At 37.6% G+C, this 19,198-nt stretch overlaps 1 protein-coding gene across 1 annotated transcript; it reads left to right on the top strand.

The window, feature by feature from the left end:
• The first annotated feature begins 279 nt into the window (after positions 1–279).
• Positions 280–13,675, top strand: BCL7A (B-cell CLL/lymphoma 7A). The gene is made up of 6 exons (XM_010289733.1): positions 280–314; positions 3,956–4,037; positions 7,440–7,536; positions 9,494–9,661; positions 12,756–12,877; positions 13,358–13,675. The coding sequence occupies exons 1-6, from the start codon at positions 280–282 to the stop codon at positions 13,427–13,429; spliced, it is 576 nt and encodes a 191-aa protein (XP_010288035.1). The 3' UTR covers positions 13,430–13,675.
• The last annotated feature ends 5,523 nt before the right edge of the window (positions 13,676–19,198 follow it).

Genomic DNA, 19,198 nt, shown 5'->3' with positions numbered 1-19,198 from the left:
TTGCAGTGTGGTCAAGAAACACCATGTATATTTGCAGCTACTTCACACTAGTCACTAGACAAACATCTACATAGCGATAGGCGTGCTCTGAAAAGCAAGCCTTACGTTTCAAAAAAATCTTCTTTTGTGCGTCTTACAGCACTTTTTCTGTATAATAATGGCATTTTCTTTCCCATTCCCCTTTCTCCTTTGCTTGATCCCACAGGGAGGTCATAATTCTGTGATTTTCACCAAACTCTGTTGCAATGCAAGTGAGTGTGATGTGATAAATTCAGCATTATGACGTCACTTCGTGATCATCAACAGAAGATGGGGTATGTGGGAGCAAATCCTTGTGTAAATACAGCTCACTGTGATAAATGGTAGTCACGGTAAAAAGCCAAACAAGTGTGAAAGCCTTTTCTTGAATGATAATATGTTGGCAGTAAAGGCTTTCTGTTTCTGTGCCATCGAGTGTTTCTAGCACTCATTGCTGCTGCAGAAGCTGCCTTGACACTTTATGTATAAGTGTAATATACACTGTTGTGTTTGCTCACTGGTATATTACTTTTATACATGGAATTTGATACTCCTCTTTGGAGCCTTAGTGTTAATATAAAAAATATAAATACATTTGAGAGTCTTGGGCTATTTAGAATGGGGAATTGAATATATAATTATGTAAGTTCTAGGATATTAGTATGCCTCAGGCATAAGCACGAAAGAATGCTTACTCTACGTATCCTTGGCTGTCCTTTAAATGCTGTGCAGATATGGTTCAGAATTTAAAAATGCTTTAACAGGATTTCAGATAAATGTAAGGGTTTGTTTCTGTTGCATTGACTAGTTTCTGAATTTACTATAACTAAAATATTTAAGATACTTTTCAGTGTGGAAGATTAGAAGAAAAACCTATTAATGTATATATTTTAAGTTTTGCCATTTTCCATTGTTGTTACTCCTGAGTCATTCATGGAGGAACAGGAGAGGTTTGAAGCCGAAAAAAATGTTTTTTTATAAAGCTATGGAGTTTGTCAGCTAGGCATGGGCAAGTAAAGTTGATAATTGCCACATTTTTATCCTGATTAACTCTCGGGTTGATGGTGTTCCATGAACCACTTTTTCCAATCCACCAGTCAATATTGAGATCAACCTATATGGTATAACAGGGGACAGTGCAATAAAAAATACTGCCTAGTGACTGCTTAACAAAGGTGGAATAGAGTTACAGGGGTGGAATTCTGATCAGGGTCTCAGGATGAGTGGGTTCAACAGCAGGTCCATTTTACAGACAGGAAAACGGGTGGAGAAACTACTTAAAGGTTTCACAACGGGATGGGCACGAGAGTTCATTAATCCCTCATTCCTAATCAGGCATTTGGTCAGTGAGACTATTTTGTAGTTTGTGCAGCATTTAGCAAACTTACTGTTATGGGCAGCACCAGTAAATTGTCAGTTCTAACTAAATGAAAAGGAAAGTCCCTGATCAGCAGGTTGGGTCGATGTCTTTGCACAAAAGCTAAAAAGTGAGTGTTCAGAGTAGAACTGATTTTGAGAGTTTGGGTGTTTTTTGTTTTGTTTGGGTTTTTTTGGTTTTTTTGGTTTTGTTTTTTGTTTGTGTTTTGTTCTGAAATGGAAAGGCAGTAAGTATTAGGGATAATATTCAAAGGTTTATTTGCAATAAAATCTTAAATCTTGAAGTTATTTTACCCTGTTGAGCTTAAATGTCTGAAAGTCATTACATTTGTTAACAAATTTGTGTTTGTGCTGCCAATGATTTTATTACGTTTTAGGGGAGGTTGTCTTTTTCCTTATTAATACCTTTATGGTCTTAAACCTTCGATACTGTAAATGCTTACACATGTAAAATATCTGAATAATAGCAGTTTGATGTTGGGTGTTCTTTTTAGCCATAAGTGATTGCAGGACTGGGATGTCGGTGTACTTCCATCACAAAATATCCTTATTCCCATTGTTGTCTGAATAACTGTGTATTGAATTCAGTAAAAAAAAAAAAAAATCCCTATAGCTGAGGGTTATCAAAACTTAAAGTGGTACTTAAGAAACTCAAAAGAATTAAAATGTCAGGGCTAACTTTAATACTAGAAGGAAAAAGTTACTAATATAGGTTTCCTCCTGTGTTCTACAGTCTGTCCAGTGAAGATGCTGTGTGAGGCTGCTTTGAGATGCTAACAGGTATCTTGAACTTTTGGTTTTCCAGTGCAGCATCTCTAAGTAATATTTTGCTGTAGGAAAAGACTAAAATCTTGATATTTTTTTTTTTAAGCATTTATTCACCTCTCCCCACACCCAAAACAAAACCCAAGCTGGTTTTATTTCCATAATTTCAAAGGTTTTCCCCAGTAGAAATAAGTTTAGTTTGTCTTGTATCCTTAAAAAAAAAAATGATACCATGATCATCTCTTCACAATTAAGTATGCTCTCATTATTGACATGCCCTCATCTCCACTGTCATTTTTATCACATCTAGCAGTAAAGCTCCAAATTAGCATAACATTGGGTTTTGACATACCTTAGCCATCTAGCATACCCTAATGGATGCATCTAAACACACTGAGAAAAAATTGTGCTCCAGGAAGAGCAGTGGGAAAGAAATGAATCTGAGATACTTTTGTACTTTTTCATTAAAATATCCTTGTGGACAGATCCAAAACTTATCAAATTGCCATATATAGCACTTTTTTTTTGTTGTTGTTGAACAGGAAAGTGTCTTCTCTAAAGAGAAAACAAAGAAGATTGGCTGTAGTAGCTAAAACAAATAGTCAGGAGGATGTTTGTGGCATTTGTACAATGTGGCTGCTTTTGATTCTGGAAGCCCGTTCTAAAAATGGAGCTATCATATGTATTTGGAGTCACATCCAGTTTCTCCCATCCTGCAAAGAACATTTTTATTTATTTATTTTCTTAAATCTATAACTGGATCCCAAATTTATTATTTAAATGTGTTTTTTAAGAAAGAAAAATGCTTGAGATCTCATGCCAAATTAATTTCAGATGTTCCTGAATATTTAATGGAATTGGTCTTTGTTGTTAACTTTTAATCGATCCATTTGCAGAGCTATATTACAAACCCAGGAACCAGCAGTGGTAATCTGTGACCTGAAAACTGATCACAGAATTGTGATGAAATTTCTCTGGCATTGTGGACCTTCTTTTAATATGCTGATGTAAAGAGCTCAAGGAATTCATCCCTTAACTAAGTGTTCAGCGTCCTTTCCAGCTCCGCACTCTGTGTCTGCGTGACCCCCTAAGGTAGTGATGCCCTCCAGCCAGATTTCCTTCAGAATTTGTCAGTGTCACGGCTTCATGGCTGGCTGGCAGGGGTCTGCACAGAGTGCCGTAGGTTCTGCTTTCTCCCTCTCCGACAGCCTTCTCAGCCTTTCCTGCCCAAGAGAGCTCGGCTCTCCAGAGTCTGAATTCTGCATCACGGCACATATTGCTACCAATAAAGCTGTTGGTTCTAAGGCTAGAATTTCAGAGCTGTCTGACAGGAGTGTTGAGTGAATGTTAAATTGCTAGCAGCAAATTTCTACCCAAAAATAAACCTCAGACGGTCAAAATGCATTTAGATTTCTTATACCATTAAACAGCTTCATGACAATCAAAACACACTGGTCTGTCTAAAACCTCTTCTGCTCTCTAGATACTTCAGTGAAAACTGTAGGCATTAAATCTACATTTTCAATAGCTGCTGTATCTTTAATCCAGTTCCTGTTACTGCTACTGCAGTTACTCACCTAGTCAAGTAACAGCCCTGAAAAATCTGGAGGTTAGCAGTGCTCTAACAAGTTTTTGAAATGCAAAGAACAATTTGCACAATGCAATACTAAAGACGATGTAATAGAGATCATCCTACTTGATAGCCTATTTAAATCCTTGACAACTTACAATAGTAGATCACTTTCTTTTGAATCCGGAGTTTAACTTTAACTTCTCCTGCATTGTAATTTTGTAGGGAGAAGAAGTGGGTGACAGTTGGCGACACATCCCTAAGGATTTACAAATGGGTACCAGTAACAGAGCCTAAAGTCGATGATGTAAGTATCCTGCAGATGTCTTGCTTTTTTCAAGATGTAGACACTCATGTTTAGGGCAAGTTGAAAGAAACATGCTCTCTATTCTTTGAGCTTTTAAGCTAAGACTGGTGTGGGTCTTAGAAGCGCTTGAACAGAAGAGCTTCAGGGAAAATGTTGATCTCTACAGAAGGTGGTGTTGATGGTTCAGTGGGTGGCAGTCTTCCTCAAGTCAGCTTGGATCAATTCTCAGATAACTGGTAAACGTTCGGCTTGAAACTGATTTTTGAAACCTTTCTCTAGTGTAATAATTGGGAGGTGGGGTGGGAATGCTAAGACATCAGTTACTTTTCCCCCTCTTTCTGCCTGACGCTTTTGAGGAAAGTAGCTGGTTTGGAACTATGCGGAGAATGTATTCTATCTGTGCATCACTGCTATTTTGCTCAAAAATAGGTGCAAGACACTGAAGTAAGGGTAGGAACTGAGAACTGAGATCACTTGTATTAACATGTCCAGCCCAAGCGATACAGCAGACATGTTTCTGTTGTAATGTGTGTTTTATCTTGATAAGTGTTTTGTGTATGCGTTGTATTTACGTTCTTAACATGCACCGTTCATTTGCTATAATACAATTATGTGGCATAAAAATAAATGTAAAAATCAAAGTTGGTAGGGCTTACAAATTGTTTTTCAAAATGAATATTGCTCTCATTTTATAAATTGAGATACTGTTACAGAGAGAAAACTAATCAATAGTGCCACAGCAAATTAATGATATAATAGAGTATATATCCTAAGTTTGGTACTCTTTCCTTGGGCTGTCGTGTGCTTTTACTTTATTTGAAATATAAGTTAAGACCTGTCTGGAAGAAAATTGCAATGTTAATAAATGCGTAAAATTATGTTTTTTCAGACAAGTCTCGTCTTATTCAAAGTCCAAATTCAAGACCTATTTTTGATTAGCGTTGTTTTAACTGAGTTTGTTTCTTTCTGTACCTTTGGTTGTACCTCAGATTTCCATGACTGTCAGAGTTGTGGTAAGCTTCTTGTATTCTTCCAGTGTTTGAGCAGCATCTCTGTGAAATAACCTGTTGTGAGTTGGGAAACCTTTCCTGGTTTATTTACAGAAACTTGTTCGTTCTTTCCAGTTGTCAAATGTTTGGTCTTGATTTTATTATTTCTAATACATGGGGGGAGAGAAGCTGTGGTATCTATGTGAGAGAGAGATTAGTTTATTTAGGCTGACAGGTTCTGAAAATTGTTTTCCCGCAGTTAAGCTATGCTTGCATCATGGGTACCATGAAACTTTGAAATAGAATTTCTAGCGAGTTTCTGAATGAATTTCCAAGGTGACTGGTACCTGAAGTCAGCTTCTCTGTTAAGAAGATTGGGTTTATATAATGGTCTCTGTGTGCAAAGTTTAATTGTATTTTTTGAGCCATCATCTTTAGGTTTAGGCTCCAGATTTGCTGAAATTGGGACGCTTGTTTAAGACAGTTACTTTCGTGTCCTCCAGACACATTCTGTTCATAACAAGTAGAGACTGTTGTGCAGCTGCAGTTGCTGCAGGCTTGATGTCGTAGGGTTTCTGTCTTTTTGCTCTGGAAGTTCTCACAATTAAAAAAAGGGCATATGTTTTAAAAATACATATCAGGTGGGGGTGATCTTGGCTATTTAATTTTGTTGTGAACAACTTTTTATATCTTATTTCATCCACCTGTGAAGGAGCAGACAGTATACTTGCCTTTTACTAGAACAGGAGAAAGGGATATCTTTTACTGCTTCATGTTTCAAATGGAAGTTGTCTTTGGTTTTAGTGAACACAGATTAGATTACTTCCCCCCACACCGTGTTGTTCCTAAGACACTTTGACATTTCTTTGAACTAGAATTGGCTAGGCTTTTTCCTCCTACTAGTTTTGGAAGGCTGTTGTAGAACCTCACCACTTTGATGGTTAAACCTTTTAAAAAAAGCTTTTCAGCTTAAATTGTTCGTAGTCGTTTTTCAATATTTCTCTTGTGGCAAAAGTGTCCTTTTTACCGTTTAAAAAAACCCCAAACAACTGAGAGAAATTATGTCCCCTCTGAACTTTCATTTTGCAAGGATAAAGAAGTCTGTGTGCTTCCACCTCTGTTTCATGTATTAGGGAATAAAATCTGGGTTCTCTGAAGTAAAAATACAATTTTTAAAAGGCCTATTTAAGGTATAGGGAAAAGTCCTTCCAGATATCACTTGTTGAATTCCTTCTGCACTCTTAGACAATATTTGATTGTGGTTTTAGTTCCTTCCCTTGTTGGAGGACACTGTCTTACCCGAATGGATGGGTTGCTGAGCGTTCTTCCTAGAGTCAGGCTTTTAATTGTCTTCTCGGCCGGCACGCAGGATCCTCCAAAAGCAGCGCAGCTGGCTCTTTCTCCTCTGAGACCGATTACGTCACCTCCTAATTGAAAATGCTGCATCCCTTAGCAGACACAGATTTTCCACGTGATGGATGCCACTGTCTCGTCCTTTGTTTTAATGCTTGCAGTCCATACTGTTGTTCAGTCATGAGCATGTTGTGACCTATTGTTCTTGTAGGACTGTCTTATTTATGCTCTTTGTTTTAGGCCAGTCTGATTTTTCTTAGTCCCATCTTTTAGTTTTAATGAAGAAACAGCATTAGTTGTAGGGAAGGAGGAGGTCTCCGCAGTGTTGGTCATTGAGAAAGAGGTAAAAAGCTGTCTCTCGAGTGTTAAAATTCTAGCTCTGTTACCACTCCTGTTGTGCATGCATGCGTATTGTCTAGGTGTATTCTACAAGCTTTCTGATATGAAAAGGAGAATGTTTTGCAGTGGTGTGTTGATACACATAAACCATACAGTGAGCAGAGTTACGAGCTCAGAAACAGGGTAGTTTCATGAATCTTAGACCTGCCTCTGATCAGCGATGTTCTTCCCTTTTCCCGGTGTAGCAGAGATTCTTTTCACTTTGCTTTTCTATCTCTTTGGACTGAGTACAAAGTTAGCAGCCAGCACCTCTCAAGTTCTCCAACTTCATTTCGGCAAGCCATTTAATCATCGTGCCTCAGACTCCCTGTTTGTAGAATGAGGAGGAGTATTGAGAATTTTTGTACTTTTCACAAAAATTGTGCTACTGTTTGAAGATGAAAAACATGTTTAAGTGCGAACCAGTGCTAGAATTTCTGGATAGAAACCTATATATCCTAGTCTTTTGTGTCACGAAGAATACGATTGGAAAAACAGCCCTGCAGTTATTGGGACCGATGTGTTTTTGATAATGGCAGTTATTATTACATTGGCTTTATTTCCTACTTGAAATTGAGACAGATGCTCACAGAAGTAATGAGTGGGAAGGTTTTATATTGCAACATGGATTTCTCTTCATGGTGGTAGTCTCATTTGTTTTTGGTACCTTTTTGTTTTTCAGAAAAATAAGAATAAGAAAAAAGGCAAAGATGAAAAATGTGGCTCTGAAGTGACCACTCCAGAGAACAGCTCCTCTCCAGGGATGATGGACATGCATGGTGAGTGGGAGAAGGTCAGCCCCCATTACCCTATTACACTGCTATGAAAGTATAACGGTTTCAAATTCTCTGTTGCTCAGACATATGGATAGAATAATTGAGTCTAAATGACAACAGCACCAGATACTCATTTGGTACCATGGACTTCCTTTCTGTGGATGTACTAACCGTTGTTTGTATGCTATTTTTATTTGGGCTGTGTGTGGGGAAGAAAATTATTAGCGGAGCTAAATATGAAAATAAAAATAGAAATATCTACCATTCAAAATACTACACTCAGGTGAAGTAGTAACTCTGTCGAGTTTGCTGTTTCAAGACCCAAAGGACACCCAAAGCCTCAGTAGCACCTATAATTTGTGCAGGTTTTGTACTTTTTATAGGTGAGTCAGGTCAAAAGAGTCCTGCGAGACAAGAAAGCGAGCTGTGGTTCTCTGGTATCTTCTTTCTGCTTCAGCTTGGTGAAATTAACTTGCTAAGAAAACATTTTTTTGCTTCCCAGTCAGGCACTATTAGGTCAGTTTTTTAATCTTTTTTTTTTTTTTTTAAAGTGTGAACTGTTGCGTGTTAATCTGGTGTTCATTACAGAGGAGCTTGCACAGCTCAGCTCTGTTTCAATTTTTTACCTTTTAGGTGTTTGGATAACAATTATGGCTGATAATGCAGCACTATTTGAGCTAATAAGAGATGATCACTTTTTAGTGGGTTGTAAATTCTTCATTTCAGTTTTGTTTGCATCTGTATTGCCTCCTGGTTGATTTTTTTTTTTTCCAGTGTTCACCACACGTATGGTCTTGCAGTTGAAGGATTGAGTAGGATTTTAACAGATCTGGATTAATTTTGTATCTGTGTCAAACTTCTTAGCTTTTGCCTTGGTCAGATAATTTAATTTTCTTAAGCCGTGTTTCTCCCATCCACTAGGTTAATATACTGCTTGCTTTTTTATATCAAATATAATTTGCATTTTTAAGCCATACAGTACAATTTCATGATAAACTTAATCTGATCTGACTTCAAGCTGCTCTGAAAAGTGATGGTCCCATCACCAGCTCTGTGTTTCTGAAGTCCTTTGCATATAACGATTGTACAGATGCAGAGGGAGGTGGATCAACTTGCACACTAGTAATTTAACTAATAATGTTTTGCTGGGTTAGTTTTCTTTAGGGAGCAGGAGCTTCCCTCTTGGTTACCCATGGTTGTTAGACTGGCTTAAACATTACAGGAAGCTGTACCCCGCTGCTATCCATAAAGTATTAGCTGAGATACTTAAACCACTGTCATTGGTTTTCAGAGGAAGAATATTTCCTGTTAACTACAGAGACATGAGCTGTGCTGCAGAAGTACTATGATCCAAGTTTTTGGAGGCTAGAGAGTATTCTGGACAATTATCACTTAGAAACTACTGATACTGGGACTGGATGTTACATTTTACCTTGATGGGGTTTTGTTGGTGGGTTTTTTGTTTCGCTGACCTTCAGGACACACTTCAAAAACTATCTGCTCATCTGAAGGTTGTAGTGATGGGTATTTGTAAATCTGCAGCATGAACACCTAATTAGTGCTATGTTATATGAACTAGAAAATGAAACTGTCACTTCAGTTGATCTGTTTTACCCATATTACAAAATTCTGGGTTCTTTTGTAACAGATCTGAGTAAAACACTCTTGGTTTTATTGTGTAATATTAGTTACAGCACCTTTTTTTAAGTTTTATGATTTTTCGTAATTGCTAGAAAACTCCTGTATTACTGCATAGGCTGCGAGAGCAAAAATTGTGGTGGTGTGGAAAAAATTGTGGTGGTGTAGACGTAGTGTTAGTCTTAATGCTTGGACTTGATCCCCAACAAGCTAGACTGTACCATGTGTTTTCAGGGAATAATACAGGAAAAATATTCAAGAATTAAGGTCTACTTTTTTTCTTGTCAAATTAGACTTTCTTGTTTTTAACTCTTGTTAACAGATGACAATAGCAACCAGAGTTCAATAGCTGATGCTTCTCCAATAAAACAAGAAAACAGTAGTAATTCAAGTCCAGCACCGGAACAGAACCTGGCAACACAAGCAGACGGCACTGAAGTAAAGTCTGATGAAACTCAGACAGAAGCAAAGGAGCAGCCTGGTTCAGAAGGTAAGCTGGAAAGACCATCTGCAAAGCCAAAAAAAAAAAAAAAAAGTTATCCTTTATTGTATCATTTATTTGCTTACCCATTTTAAGAACTGAATAATACAATTTGAAAGAAAGGATTTCTGAATTCTCAACATGTATGTGAAAATGGGCCATAATATCTCTGGCCTACCAATGATCCTTCCATCCAACTGGAAAGGTCAGGTTGACATTCAGGGTCTTTTCAGAGAGGAAACAAACAAAATACTTGGTTTATTGATGTCATAATCTCAGTCTTGAAAGAAGAAATAATTTTAAATCATCTTTAAAATGGCTGCTACCATGTAACCACACAAATCCTGGGAAGTATTACTTTTGTACATTCATGAATGTTTGTTAGCTAGTGTGAAAGTAAAATAGAGGTGAGATACTTTGAAATTATTTTTTTAATTGTGTAAACTATAATAGAAGCTTTCTTTTTTCTTCAGCGTGCTAGTTATTTATTAAAAAGTTAACTCTGAATTCTGTCCTAATTTTCTAAAAGTGTTACAATATTGTACTGCAGTTGTGCGCATTATTAAAAATGAAAAATAATTTCAAATTATTATTTTAAATTAAATGTAAGATAATTTAAAAATACATGTAGGTTAAGAAATTGTTCTGAACGTCCCTCTTTAAATGGTATTTTGGGTAATCAAAACATGCTCCGTATTTATATTCTTGGGAAGATAACTTTCTTCATCCTATTATAACAGATAAAAGATGTCCTTAACACCATTCTAATGATTTGGTTGCAGAATTCTTCCCATAGCAAAGCAATTAAATTATGCCCCCTGATTTAGTTCTTAGCTCAGTAGCTCCACTGACCAATTTAAATTTAGAGCTTTTATCTTGGTAATACCAGAATGGTTAAGTATATTAAATATTGTCATTGTTAACTGGGGTTAATATTTGACAACTGAATCGCCACCAAATTGGAATAAATCAGAATGCCATATCCTTCAAAGAAAAATCTCAGCTAGCATTGTCAGTCACGGTAAACAGTATGGATTTACTCCTAGGTCTAATATTGTCTGAATCTGCTTGTGTGAAATTGTCACATAGCATACGTGCTCCCCTGACTAAATTTAGGTTCAGGGAAAATCATACCAAGTTCTCTGGATTAGTTCCAGAGCCAGTTACTGTAAAATGAAAGGGAGAAGTAATAGCAAAAAATACCCATTATTAAGGTGTTTTTTCTATTGATTGTATGCTGTGTTTAAAAATTTATTAAATAATTTTTTTCTCTGACAAAGTGTTACAATCAGTCGAACCACTGGAATTGTGACGTTATCCAACTGGATAGGGTTAATGACCTTGTACGTCTATCTCATGTTACCACACTGAAATCAGGGAGGTTCCTTAAAGCTGAGGGACAGTTTGAGTGGTCAGAAATGCCCAATGTGGACTCCATAAAGAAAACAGGTGTGTTCAGAACTTTTTGCTGTGTAAACAAGCAGACATTGGAATAGTTTGGTGTTTGGCAGTTCAAAACAAGGATCCCCTTGCCCAGAGGTCAGCAGCAGCGCGCGTGGTAGTCATCAGCAGCAACTGGAAGAGAACCCAGCAGCTATGAGCGAGTTGTCCCTTGCAGAAGTTGTTTTAGGCGTGTTTTTGTCACGGGGAGATGTGCACATCACAGAGTGCTCCTTAGCTCAAGTTGCAATGTGTACTGAGACACACAGCGGAAATTGAAATGGAAATTCCCTCTGACCCTTGGGACTTGTTTCTTTATCAGTAGGAACGTGCTTTTCTGGTGAGACGTGGAAAGGAAGACGATTCCGTCCGAGTTTGCTGAATATGATCTTTGCTCATCATAGGCGTCAGTTTATGTCTAATTCAGTCAGAGCAACTTTCAGAAATGCTGGTGATGCTTTTTATACAGTACACCACAAAAATAGCCATTACTCACTGGTTATGTCATCTTCATTAATGAAAGTTGTCCAATGTAATTTTTGAGCTGGCATTTCTCTTCATCTAGAATAAATTTACATGTTTCGTGGGTCAGGGACCTGTGGAGAGATCACTTCATAAAACTTGACTCCATGTATACTTCTGAGAATTCATTCAAGTCGGGAAGGATTTTTAAATGAGGTGAAGGAGAGAATGGGTTTCAGTCCTTACACTGTTCTTGATGTGGATACTGCAAGAAGTATGATTTACCTTTTACAATTAAAGGGGCTTGGTTTTGGGTGGTTTGGGGTGTGTGTTTGTTTGTTTTGTGGGTTTTTTGCTGAGTCTTTGCGCCTGGCCATACTGTGTTAAACTTTGAGGGATCTTTAACCCATAAAGGCATTTTAAGTGCCTCTGTCCCCTCTTCGAGTGAATGGGTGCTTTAACCCTGAGTCCTCTGTAAGTAAAGTCTTGCTTTGAGAGAGAGAGAGAGAAGGGTTTAAAAACAAACAAACAAAACCACAAAACCCAACCAAACAAACAAAAAACACACACAAAAATTGGAAGCAGGTAAGAGTTGTAACAAGCTGGAAGACTTCTCCATAAGTATGTACCAGAATTAAAAATTCTGCAGCCTTAATGGATAAGCTAGCTAGCTGAATTTCTAAATTTTATCTTAAAAGTGGTATCAGGCAAAAGATGTGATTTTAAATATACGGCTGAATTTCAATTCAGATAGCTTTACTCTCTCTCCTTAGCTACACAGTTTTAGATCCATTAGTTATCACAAGTCAGCCCTTTTTGTGGTTGCCTTTTCCTTCTGGTTTGAAGCAAGTTTCCTTGCGGTCCAGCCTCTTTGTGAAGTTTGTGTTGAAGCTTCTTTGCCAGGAGTGTTGTGTGTCACAGGGTGTGCGGGGGCTTAGCTCCCTCTAGGGACTGCTTCCAGCAGCTCTGTGCTGCTGCCAGCACGAAGGTGAAGGTCTTCTCCAGTGGCAGCAGCCAGTGGCTTTGGTCCTGGAGTTTGAGCTTAATTCATTACATTCACCCAGTTGTCATTAATGTTATCAAGAATGGTTACATGTGGGTGAAATTTATGTGTTTGGGATGTTGCTAACGAGAAGACATCCTGAAAGGTCCTGCTGAACGCTTTCATTTGTTCATTTAAAATTATTTCTTGACGTTTCAGATACCTCTGATGAACAGAATTCACAGTCTTCAATGGAAAATTCCATGAATAGTTCAGAGAAAGCAGAAATTCAGTCCTCTGGAGAAAACGATATAATTACAGAGGCATCTAAAAACTCTCAGGTAACTTTTAAGTGCAAAAGCCCAATTACTTGGAATTTGGAAAAGAGTATTTTTTTTTGGTGTGTATTTAGACTCATTTCCAAAGGTGATGACAGTAAAGCAGCTGTAGAGTATTACATGTACATGTATCTGGTTTTGTGGTTAATTTGATTGGCTTCTTGCATTTCACATAATTTAAACAGTAAGACTAGATCGGTTTGATTTACTTTTCAGTTTCCTAAAGTAGGCTGTGTTAGTTTTGTAAGGTTTTTTTGGTTTTGTCAGTAGATGACAACTGTAAAGATGTTGACGTAACATGTAAGTAGAGGAGTGATTTCAGGAAGCAGATGTACTTGGTTACGTCATTCTCATACCCAGGGATGCCTTGTATTTTACAAATGACACACCAGGGAATTTGTTCATGCTTTTTATTTGATGTTTATGGTGCCTGAAATTCAGTGCAACGATAACATGGTTGTTTTTCTTTTCCCCCTTGTTAAGGACTCTGAAGGAGTGCCACCTTCTAAAAAGATGAAAGTAGAGGCTTCCCAACAAAATGTTGAAGAGATTTAGACTATAGATTTTTCTGGTCAGTTTTTATGTAAGGTACATCAGTGGGCTTAATTATAGAACAACCTTACTTAAGCATCTTCTCTTGGATGAGGACAGAACTCCTAACTTTTCAAGTTACCAAGCAAAAATCCAAGAAAGCCTAACAAAGGTTTAACTTCTCAGACACTGAAAACTTTTTCCTGTGAAACAAACATTGAGAACTTTTAAGTTACTGTCTCTGAAATGGTTGGAGTAAACAACTCAGGAGGGGTCTACGCACTGTTTCTAAAGTCAAAATTACAATTATGTTGCTGCTGTATTTTTTTTTGTTGTTTTGTTTTCATTTCTCTATTTAACATTGTAAGATATTTAAGGATGGTACAGGTCAGGTATTAGCTTTCATGTGAAGTTCATTGTTCTGGCGTGATGTCTGCTTTTGTTTTGTGCCTTGTGTTCTGAAAACAGTGCTAACTTTTAAAAGTTGTTTTGCAACTGTCTCCTTTGCAAAGTGGCCTATATTTGTAAAATGCCATGTAGTAAGGCTTTTTCTTTTTTTGTTTGAGGTTTTTATTTAGTTTTTAATTTTTAAATCCCTGGTGCTTAAACTTTTAACAAATACAGATCAGGAAGCCATTTTCACTCTTGGAGTCCAAGGAGAAAAAGGAGCTTGATACTTTATTTTAGCAGCTATAGTGGAGATCTTTTATTGAATGCATGGCATTCGCAACTGTAAATCTGGTCTTCTAAGTACTTAACTTCATCAGAAGTTAACACGATCTGTTTACCATTTATAGTCCAGATCTGAATATATACAACAGTTAAAATACTTACGTATTAGATCCAGATCTCTGTACTGGGTACAACTTGCTTTACAGAAAAGTTCCACTATGTACATAAATAGGATCAAAGGGATTGATGCACAGTGAATTTATTTTCGATTGGTCATTTTTGATATCATGTTTTCACTGAACTGGATTTCATTGTACTGTTTCTTTATAAGATGTTTACTTCTACGTTCCAGGTTAATACTGGTTTCTTTTTTTTCTTTCAGCAAGTCTTGTAAATAAGCCTTGTTGTTTCCATAGTCCCTCCGTCATTGTTAGAAATGTTCTTTCTTTTCCACTTGTGTTGAAGTGTGCTTACGCTGAACTTGATTGAAAGGCACTAAGTATGTGCAACTCCCTTCAAATTCGTGGCATGTAGAAGTGCAGAACCATCTGCATCAGGTCGTACAGCCTGATCGTACAGTGGGCTTTGTATTTCCAGGGTGAGCTCCTGGTTATTAATACCTGGTGTCAGTGGTGAGCTCCTGGTTATTAATACCTGGTGTCAGTGGGAACCGCTTATTTTTCACTTCACTACACCCGCGCGTGCGTACGTACATCCGTACGTACATCCGTATTGCTGGATCGGGCCCTTAGTCTGTCTTCACTTTGTGTGGGAGATGGAACTTGTAATTTAAAATACGATCTCACAGCTAGGAAAATGGTTGCATATAGTTTGTAAGCTAAGAACTGTAAATACTTTTTTAAATGAAAAAAAAAAAAATTGCTTCCAGTTGAGACATTTTCATAATTAGCTCTTCATTAAGCTTATTTATTTCTGAATTCTCCAATAGTGAAAATGGCTTGCACTTAGACTACTGCATTGCGTTTGCAATTACCACTTTATTATGAAAAACAATAGGGAAGTGGGGGGAGGGAGGAGTGGGGAGCCAATACTGACCTTCCGTAAGACGTTTGTAGGATTGAACTCCAAATAACGTATGACGCTGAGTTTCGGAACATTTCCTTTATGTTGAAATAACAATTTTTGGATTTTAACTGAATAAAATTTGATTGCAAATCGTTCATGAAAACAGTGTGCTCCCTAATTAGTTTTTGGGATTTCTGGTCTGATCATGAAGTCCATTAACATTCTGAAAATAAGGAAATGAGGAGCCAAAAACTATATTTGCACAATATATGCAATGAAACGGTAGGATTCTCTCTTGAATTGTGTGTATGCCTAAAATGTGGATAACTGGTCAATGACAATTGATTTGTATGTATATTACATTCAGATTTAAGTGATATTTTGTGAGAAGTTCTATTGATATATTAAATGGGCAAATCTAGAAAGATTCAAACTTTAAAATATTTTTGATTTTACTAACTTTCTGTTGTTTTTAATGCTAAAACAAAACAAATCTGATGCCACCTTTGACAAGTAGTCATGTTTACTAATCCCTATCTTCAGGTGCATCGCAGCAAGTTTTTAATTTTAATTTTGTAGACGTTTCCAAGGGAGTAAATAGACTTTTCGTTTAGAAACTAATTCCTGTACTTTAGGATAAAATATATAAATAGCACTAAAAATACCTCAAATTTTTCATTAAATAGAAGCATTTATTGGCATTATTGACATCAGCAGGTTTAATTATAAACTTCCTTTTCTCTCCTGTGGCTTCTGCTCGGAACTGCTCATTGTTCTGTGGCTTACAAGACGAGGCATCATAACCATATTCCTAGAGGCTTTATTTCTAAAGTAGTAATGCTTTATTTACAGCTTATAAGGAATACATTCAGAACTTTTTTTTTTTAAACCAGAGATTCTAGTGACAACAGACAACAAGCAGATAGATTTGGGTTCCTTAGACCTGTTATTGTCAGTCTCTAAGGGAAGAGACTTTGACATTATCTGGTATGAAGAAATCCAAAATAGTGTATAAGACTGTTATTAGTCTTTTTTTGAAGTGCCTGATAACATTTATGGGCCAACGGATGTGATTAAACACATTTTAATGCCAGAAAGTACAGATAGGACCAAACCAGAACATCAAATTCAAATCGAGCTGAGGTTTGAAACCAGATCTAAATCCAGCTTTTTTTGGCTTGGACCTATCTCTACCAGAAACTTGTTTTATGAACTCACTGTAAAAGGGTTTATTGAAAGCATTGAGACGTGGAGCAGAAGGAGAGATGTAATTTTCTTCAAGATGACTGAAAGTTCTCATACAGCTAATGTTTTAGAAATAGTGCAAATATCAAGAAGTGCTTCCTTGCTACAATGCTGAATGTTGGAGCTTCAGTTACGAATAAATAAAAAAAAAAAAAGAGAAAAAAAAAAAAAAGAAACTAGAAGCAAGCAAGTAAATTAGCTGAGTTTGTGGAACATGTGGGAAGGCCTTCCGAATAAGCGATTTACTCAGCCAAACATTTTATAGCAGAAATATTCCTTGGAATTTTTATGCTTGGGAAAGTAGTTGTTAAACATTCCAAAAAGTGCTGGCACTTACAAAACAACAAAAAAATAATCAACAAGGCAGTAAAAAATACTGGTTTTGGGTGGCTATCTTCATACATAAACATTGTCATGTTTTGGAATGTTCTTTATATCTAAGGGCCTGTTAGAAGGTGTAAAGAATTTTGTTTTCTTCAATACCTAATCGTTTTCCATCTTATGATTTGTGTGTGTGTGTGTTGTACAGCAGTATAATTTTTCACTTATTTATTCCATCGGTAGTTATGGTTTGTACAATGTACAATGGTTTCATTTCAAAAATAAAATAAAAAATCACAACATGAATGCTGTGTGAATAATTTTTATCAAGAAACTTTATCTCAGTCTGTTCTTCTAAATTTACAATAAATTTCTGGTTTTATAAATTGCATTTTTAAATGTGCGTTCTATGGTGTTGTCTCATTTGGTAACATGTAAAATGATTCACCTTTGAGTGGACCAAAGGTGTCTTGATATTGTAGCAGGACACTGAGTGGGGTGGGGCAGGGGACAGGTTGTTGTTGTTGTAACAACAAGCACCCAATAGATATGGCCAATGTAATTACAGCAACCTGCAGAATAAAGTGGTAATTTAAGGTGCTTACTGTTGGGTTGGTCCTTGGCTAATGTGTTGTGGTAACTTAAATTGCAGGGAGGAGGGCATACTGTGGAAACACGCTTCAGTTTGGAAACGTGCTCGAGCCCGATGCTAGCAAGGGTAAAACTCCACAAGAGTTTTGGAAAGATTCTTTACATTCAAGATGGATATAAAGTGTCCAGCTTATTTTTAGTGTTGTCTGTGCTCTTGTCCCAAAGTAGCCTGCAGTTTCACAGACAGCTGAACTGGTCTGCTGGCTCACTGCTACAAGAAGGGCGAGCCACAGCCCTTCCTGCCTGCTCCCAGCTTCATTTTATGGCCTCCCTTGCATTTACTGGGGTGCTTATAGCATCCTCTCATCAACCACTTAAATTCACTAACCTGGGAAGAAAACTACCCATTTTTAGTCAGGTTTTTTCTTCTCTGGATTAGTGAATTAAATCAGCAGACTTACATAAAGGAATGGTGTATAGGGTGGAACTGGAGAGAAAAGAGCAAGTAGAAACAAGGGTGTAATTCAAGACAGGCCCCAGAAGCAAAGGCCTCTGAACAGGTAAGGCTTGTGCCAGTAAGGAGTGAGCAACAGCGTAGCCTAGAAGCAGGGTAGGAGCTGGAGGTTGGCCCTGTGGTTTGCCTGGGAGCAGGACGGGCAGAGGAGGCAGCAGAGCGGTAGCGGGATGGCTGGACTCCCAGCACCTGCAACCAGCTCCGCAGTCTGAGGCTGTGAGTAAGATTCCTTGCGCCTCATCAAAATGGGAATGCTTATCTTCCCGTCTGTAGATTTAGGAGGATAATCTCTTACCGCTAAGTGTTGTGGAGTGCACTGCGGGTGTATTTTTAAACAGCTTGAATGTGTCTCTGCTCTGTGCGTGTTACAGTTGAATTCTAAGTCGGGAAATGGCTGTCTCCTCCTGCGCTGTTGAAGCAACATCATCAGAAGATGGTGGCCTGCGTTTCACCTTGCACTACGGATTACTGAAAAGCAGCAGTAAGAAAAAGCACGCTCAAAAGCTGCTGCTGCGGCCCCTTAGTATTTCCCTGTGCCTCCTGGAATTCCTTACTGTGGAGGGGGAGAGGATAGCTGGGAATCTTTACCTGCTGCTGATCACCTAAATGCTGATCTTAAAAAGGCAAACCAAGAGGTCTGTCTCCAAAATACCTGGATTTATTTTAAGGGATGCGTCTTTCCTTGCAGCTGCGGTATTTGCACTGAGGATGATTAGAGGAGAAAACCCAGAACTGTGTCAAATGCTAGGTATAGCTTAAGACTGCTACCCCTATTTTAAATGATGGCTTGGCGTACTGCTAACTTTTCTTAGAAAATTGCATTGTTACTTAATAACTTCGGTTTAACAAGTTACCCCTCCTTGCACACAGGAAGAAGCAAGTGTGGCTTGCTTATAAATTTGTGAGGTAAACATATAGGCTGTTGTCATGGAAGTACTGCATACAGTGCTGCTATTGATGGGTGGTTGTGATTTTGAATTGTTTCGTTCAGGTGCTCTGAACAAACTACATGTCAGGCTTAAAGTAGAGCTTGTAAAACTATGAATGTTGGTTTGAAATGTTTTCATTTTTTGCGCTTAGAGTACTCCCAATCAGAATGCCTTGCTGGGAGATAGCATTGCTTTTTCTTCTTTTTTAAAAATGGCTTTAAAATAAGGTAATAATAACCAGCTTTGAAGCTAAATTATGAGTATGGCCTTTTCTTAAGAATTTTAGTCATATGTGATGCTGAATAAGAGCTGAATGTTAGTCTGGATTTTTAAAGATTTCTAACAGCCCTCACATGATGTGACGATGCTTTTCTGCTCCTATCATGTGTGGGGAAGTATTTGACCTACCACTCCCCCCCGCAAACACAGTGATCCGTCTTGATTTCATGCTCTCTAATAGAGAATATTCACTCACTGCAAGGGTGTAATTGTAAT

This window comes from Phaethon lepturus, unplaced genomic scaffold, assembly GCF_000687285.1.
Source record: "Phaethon lepturus isolate BGI_N335 unplaced genomic scaffold, ASM68728v1 scaffold39660, whole genome shotgun sequence".
NCBI classification, from domain to species: domain Eukaryota; kingdom Metazoa; phylum Chordata; class Aves; order Phaethontiformes; family Phaethontidae; genus Phaethon; species Phaethon lepturus.
The sequence above is the reverse complement of the archived record's forward strand: the minus strand, read 5'-3'. Positions and strand labels throughout refer to the sequence as shown.

What these genes read in the sequence shown, in the direction of transcription:
- BCL7A (XM_010289733.1), top strand. Translation starts at nt 280, where the DNA reads ATGACGTCACTTCGTGATCATCAACAGAAGATGGG. An exon ending in GATCATCAACAGAAGATGGG is followed by an intron (nt 315 to 3,955) that starts GTATGTGGGAGC and finishes GTAATTTTGTAG; the next exon opens with GGAGAAGAAGTGGGTGACAG. An exon ending in CAGAGCCTAAAGTCGATGAT is followed by an intron (nt 4,038 to 7,439) that starts GTAAGTATCCTG and finishes TTTGTTTTTCAG; the next exon opens with AAAAATAAGAATAAGAAAAA.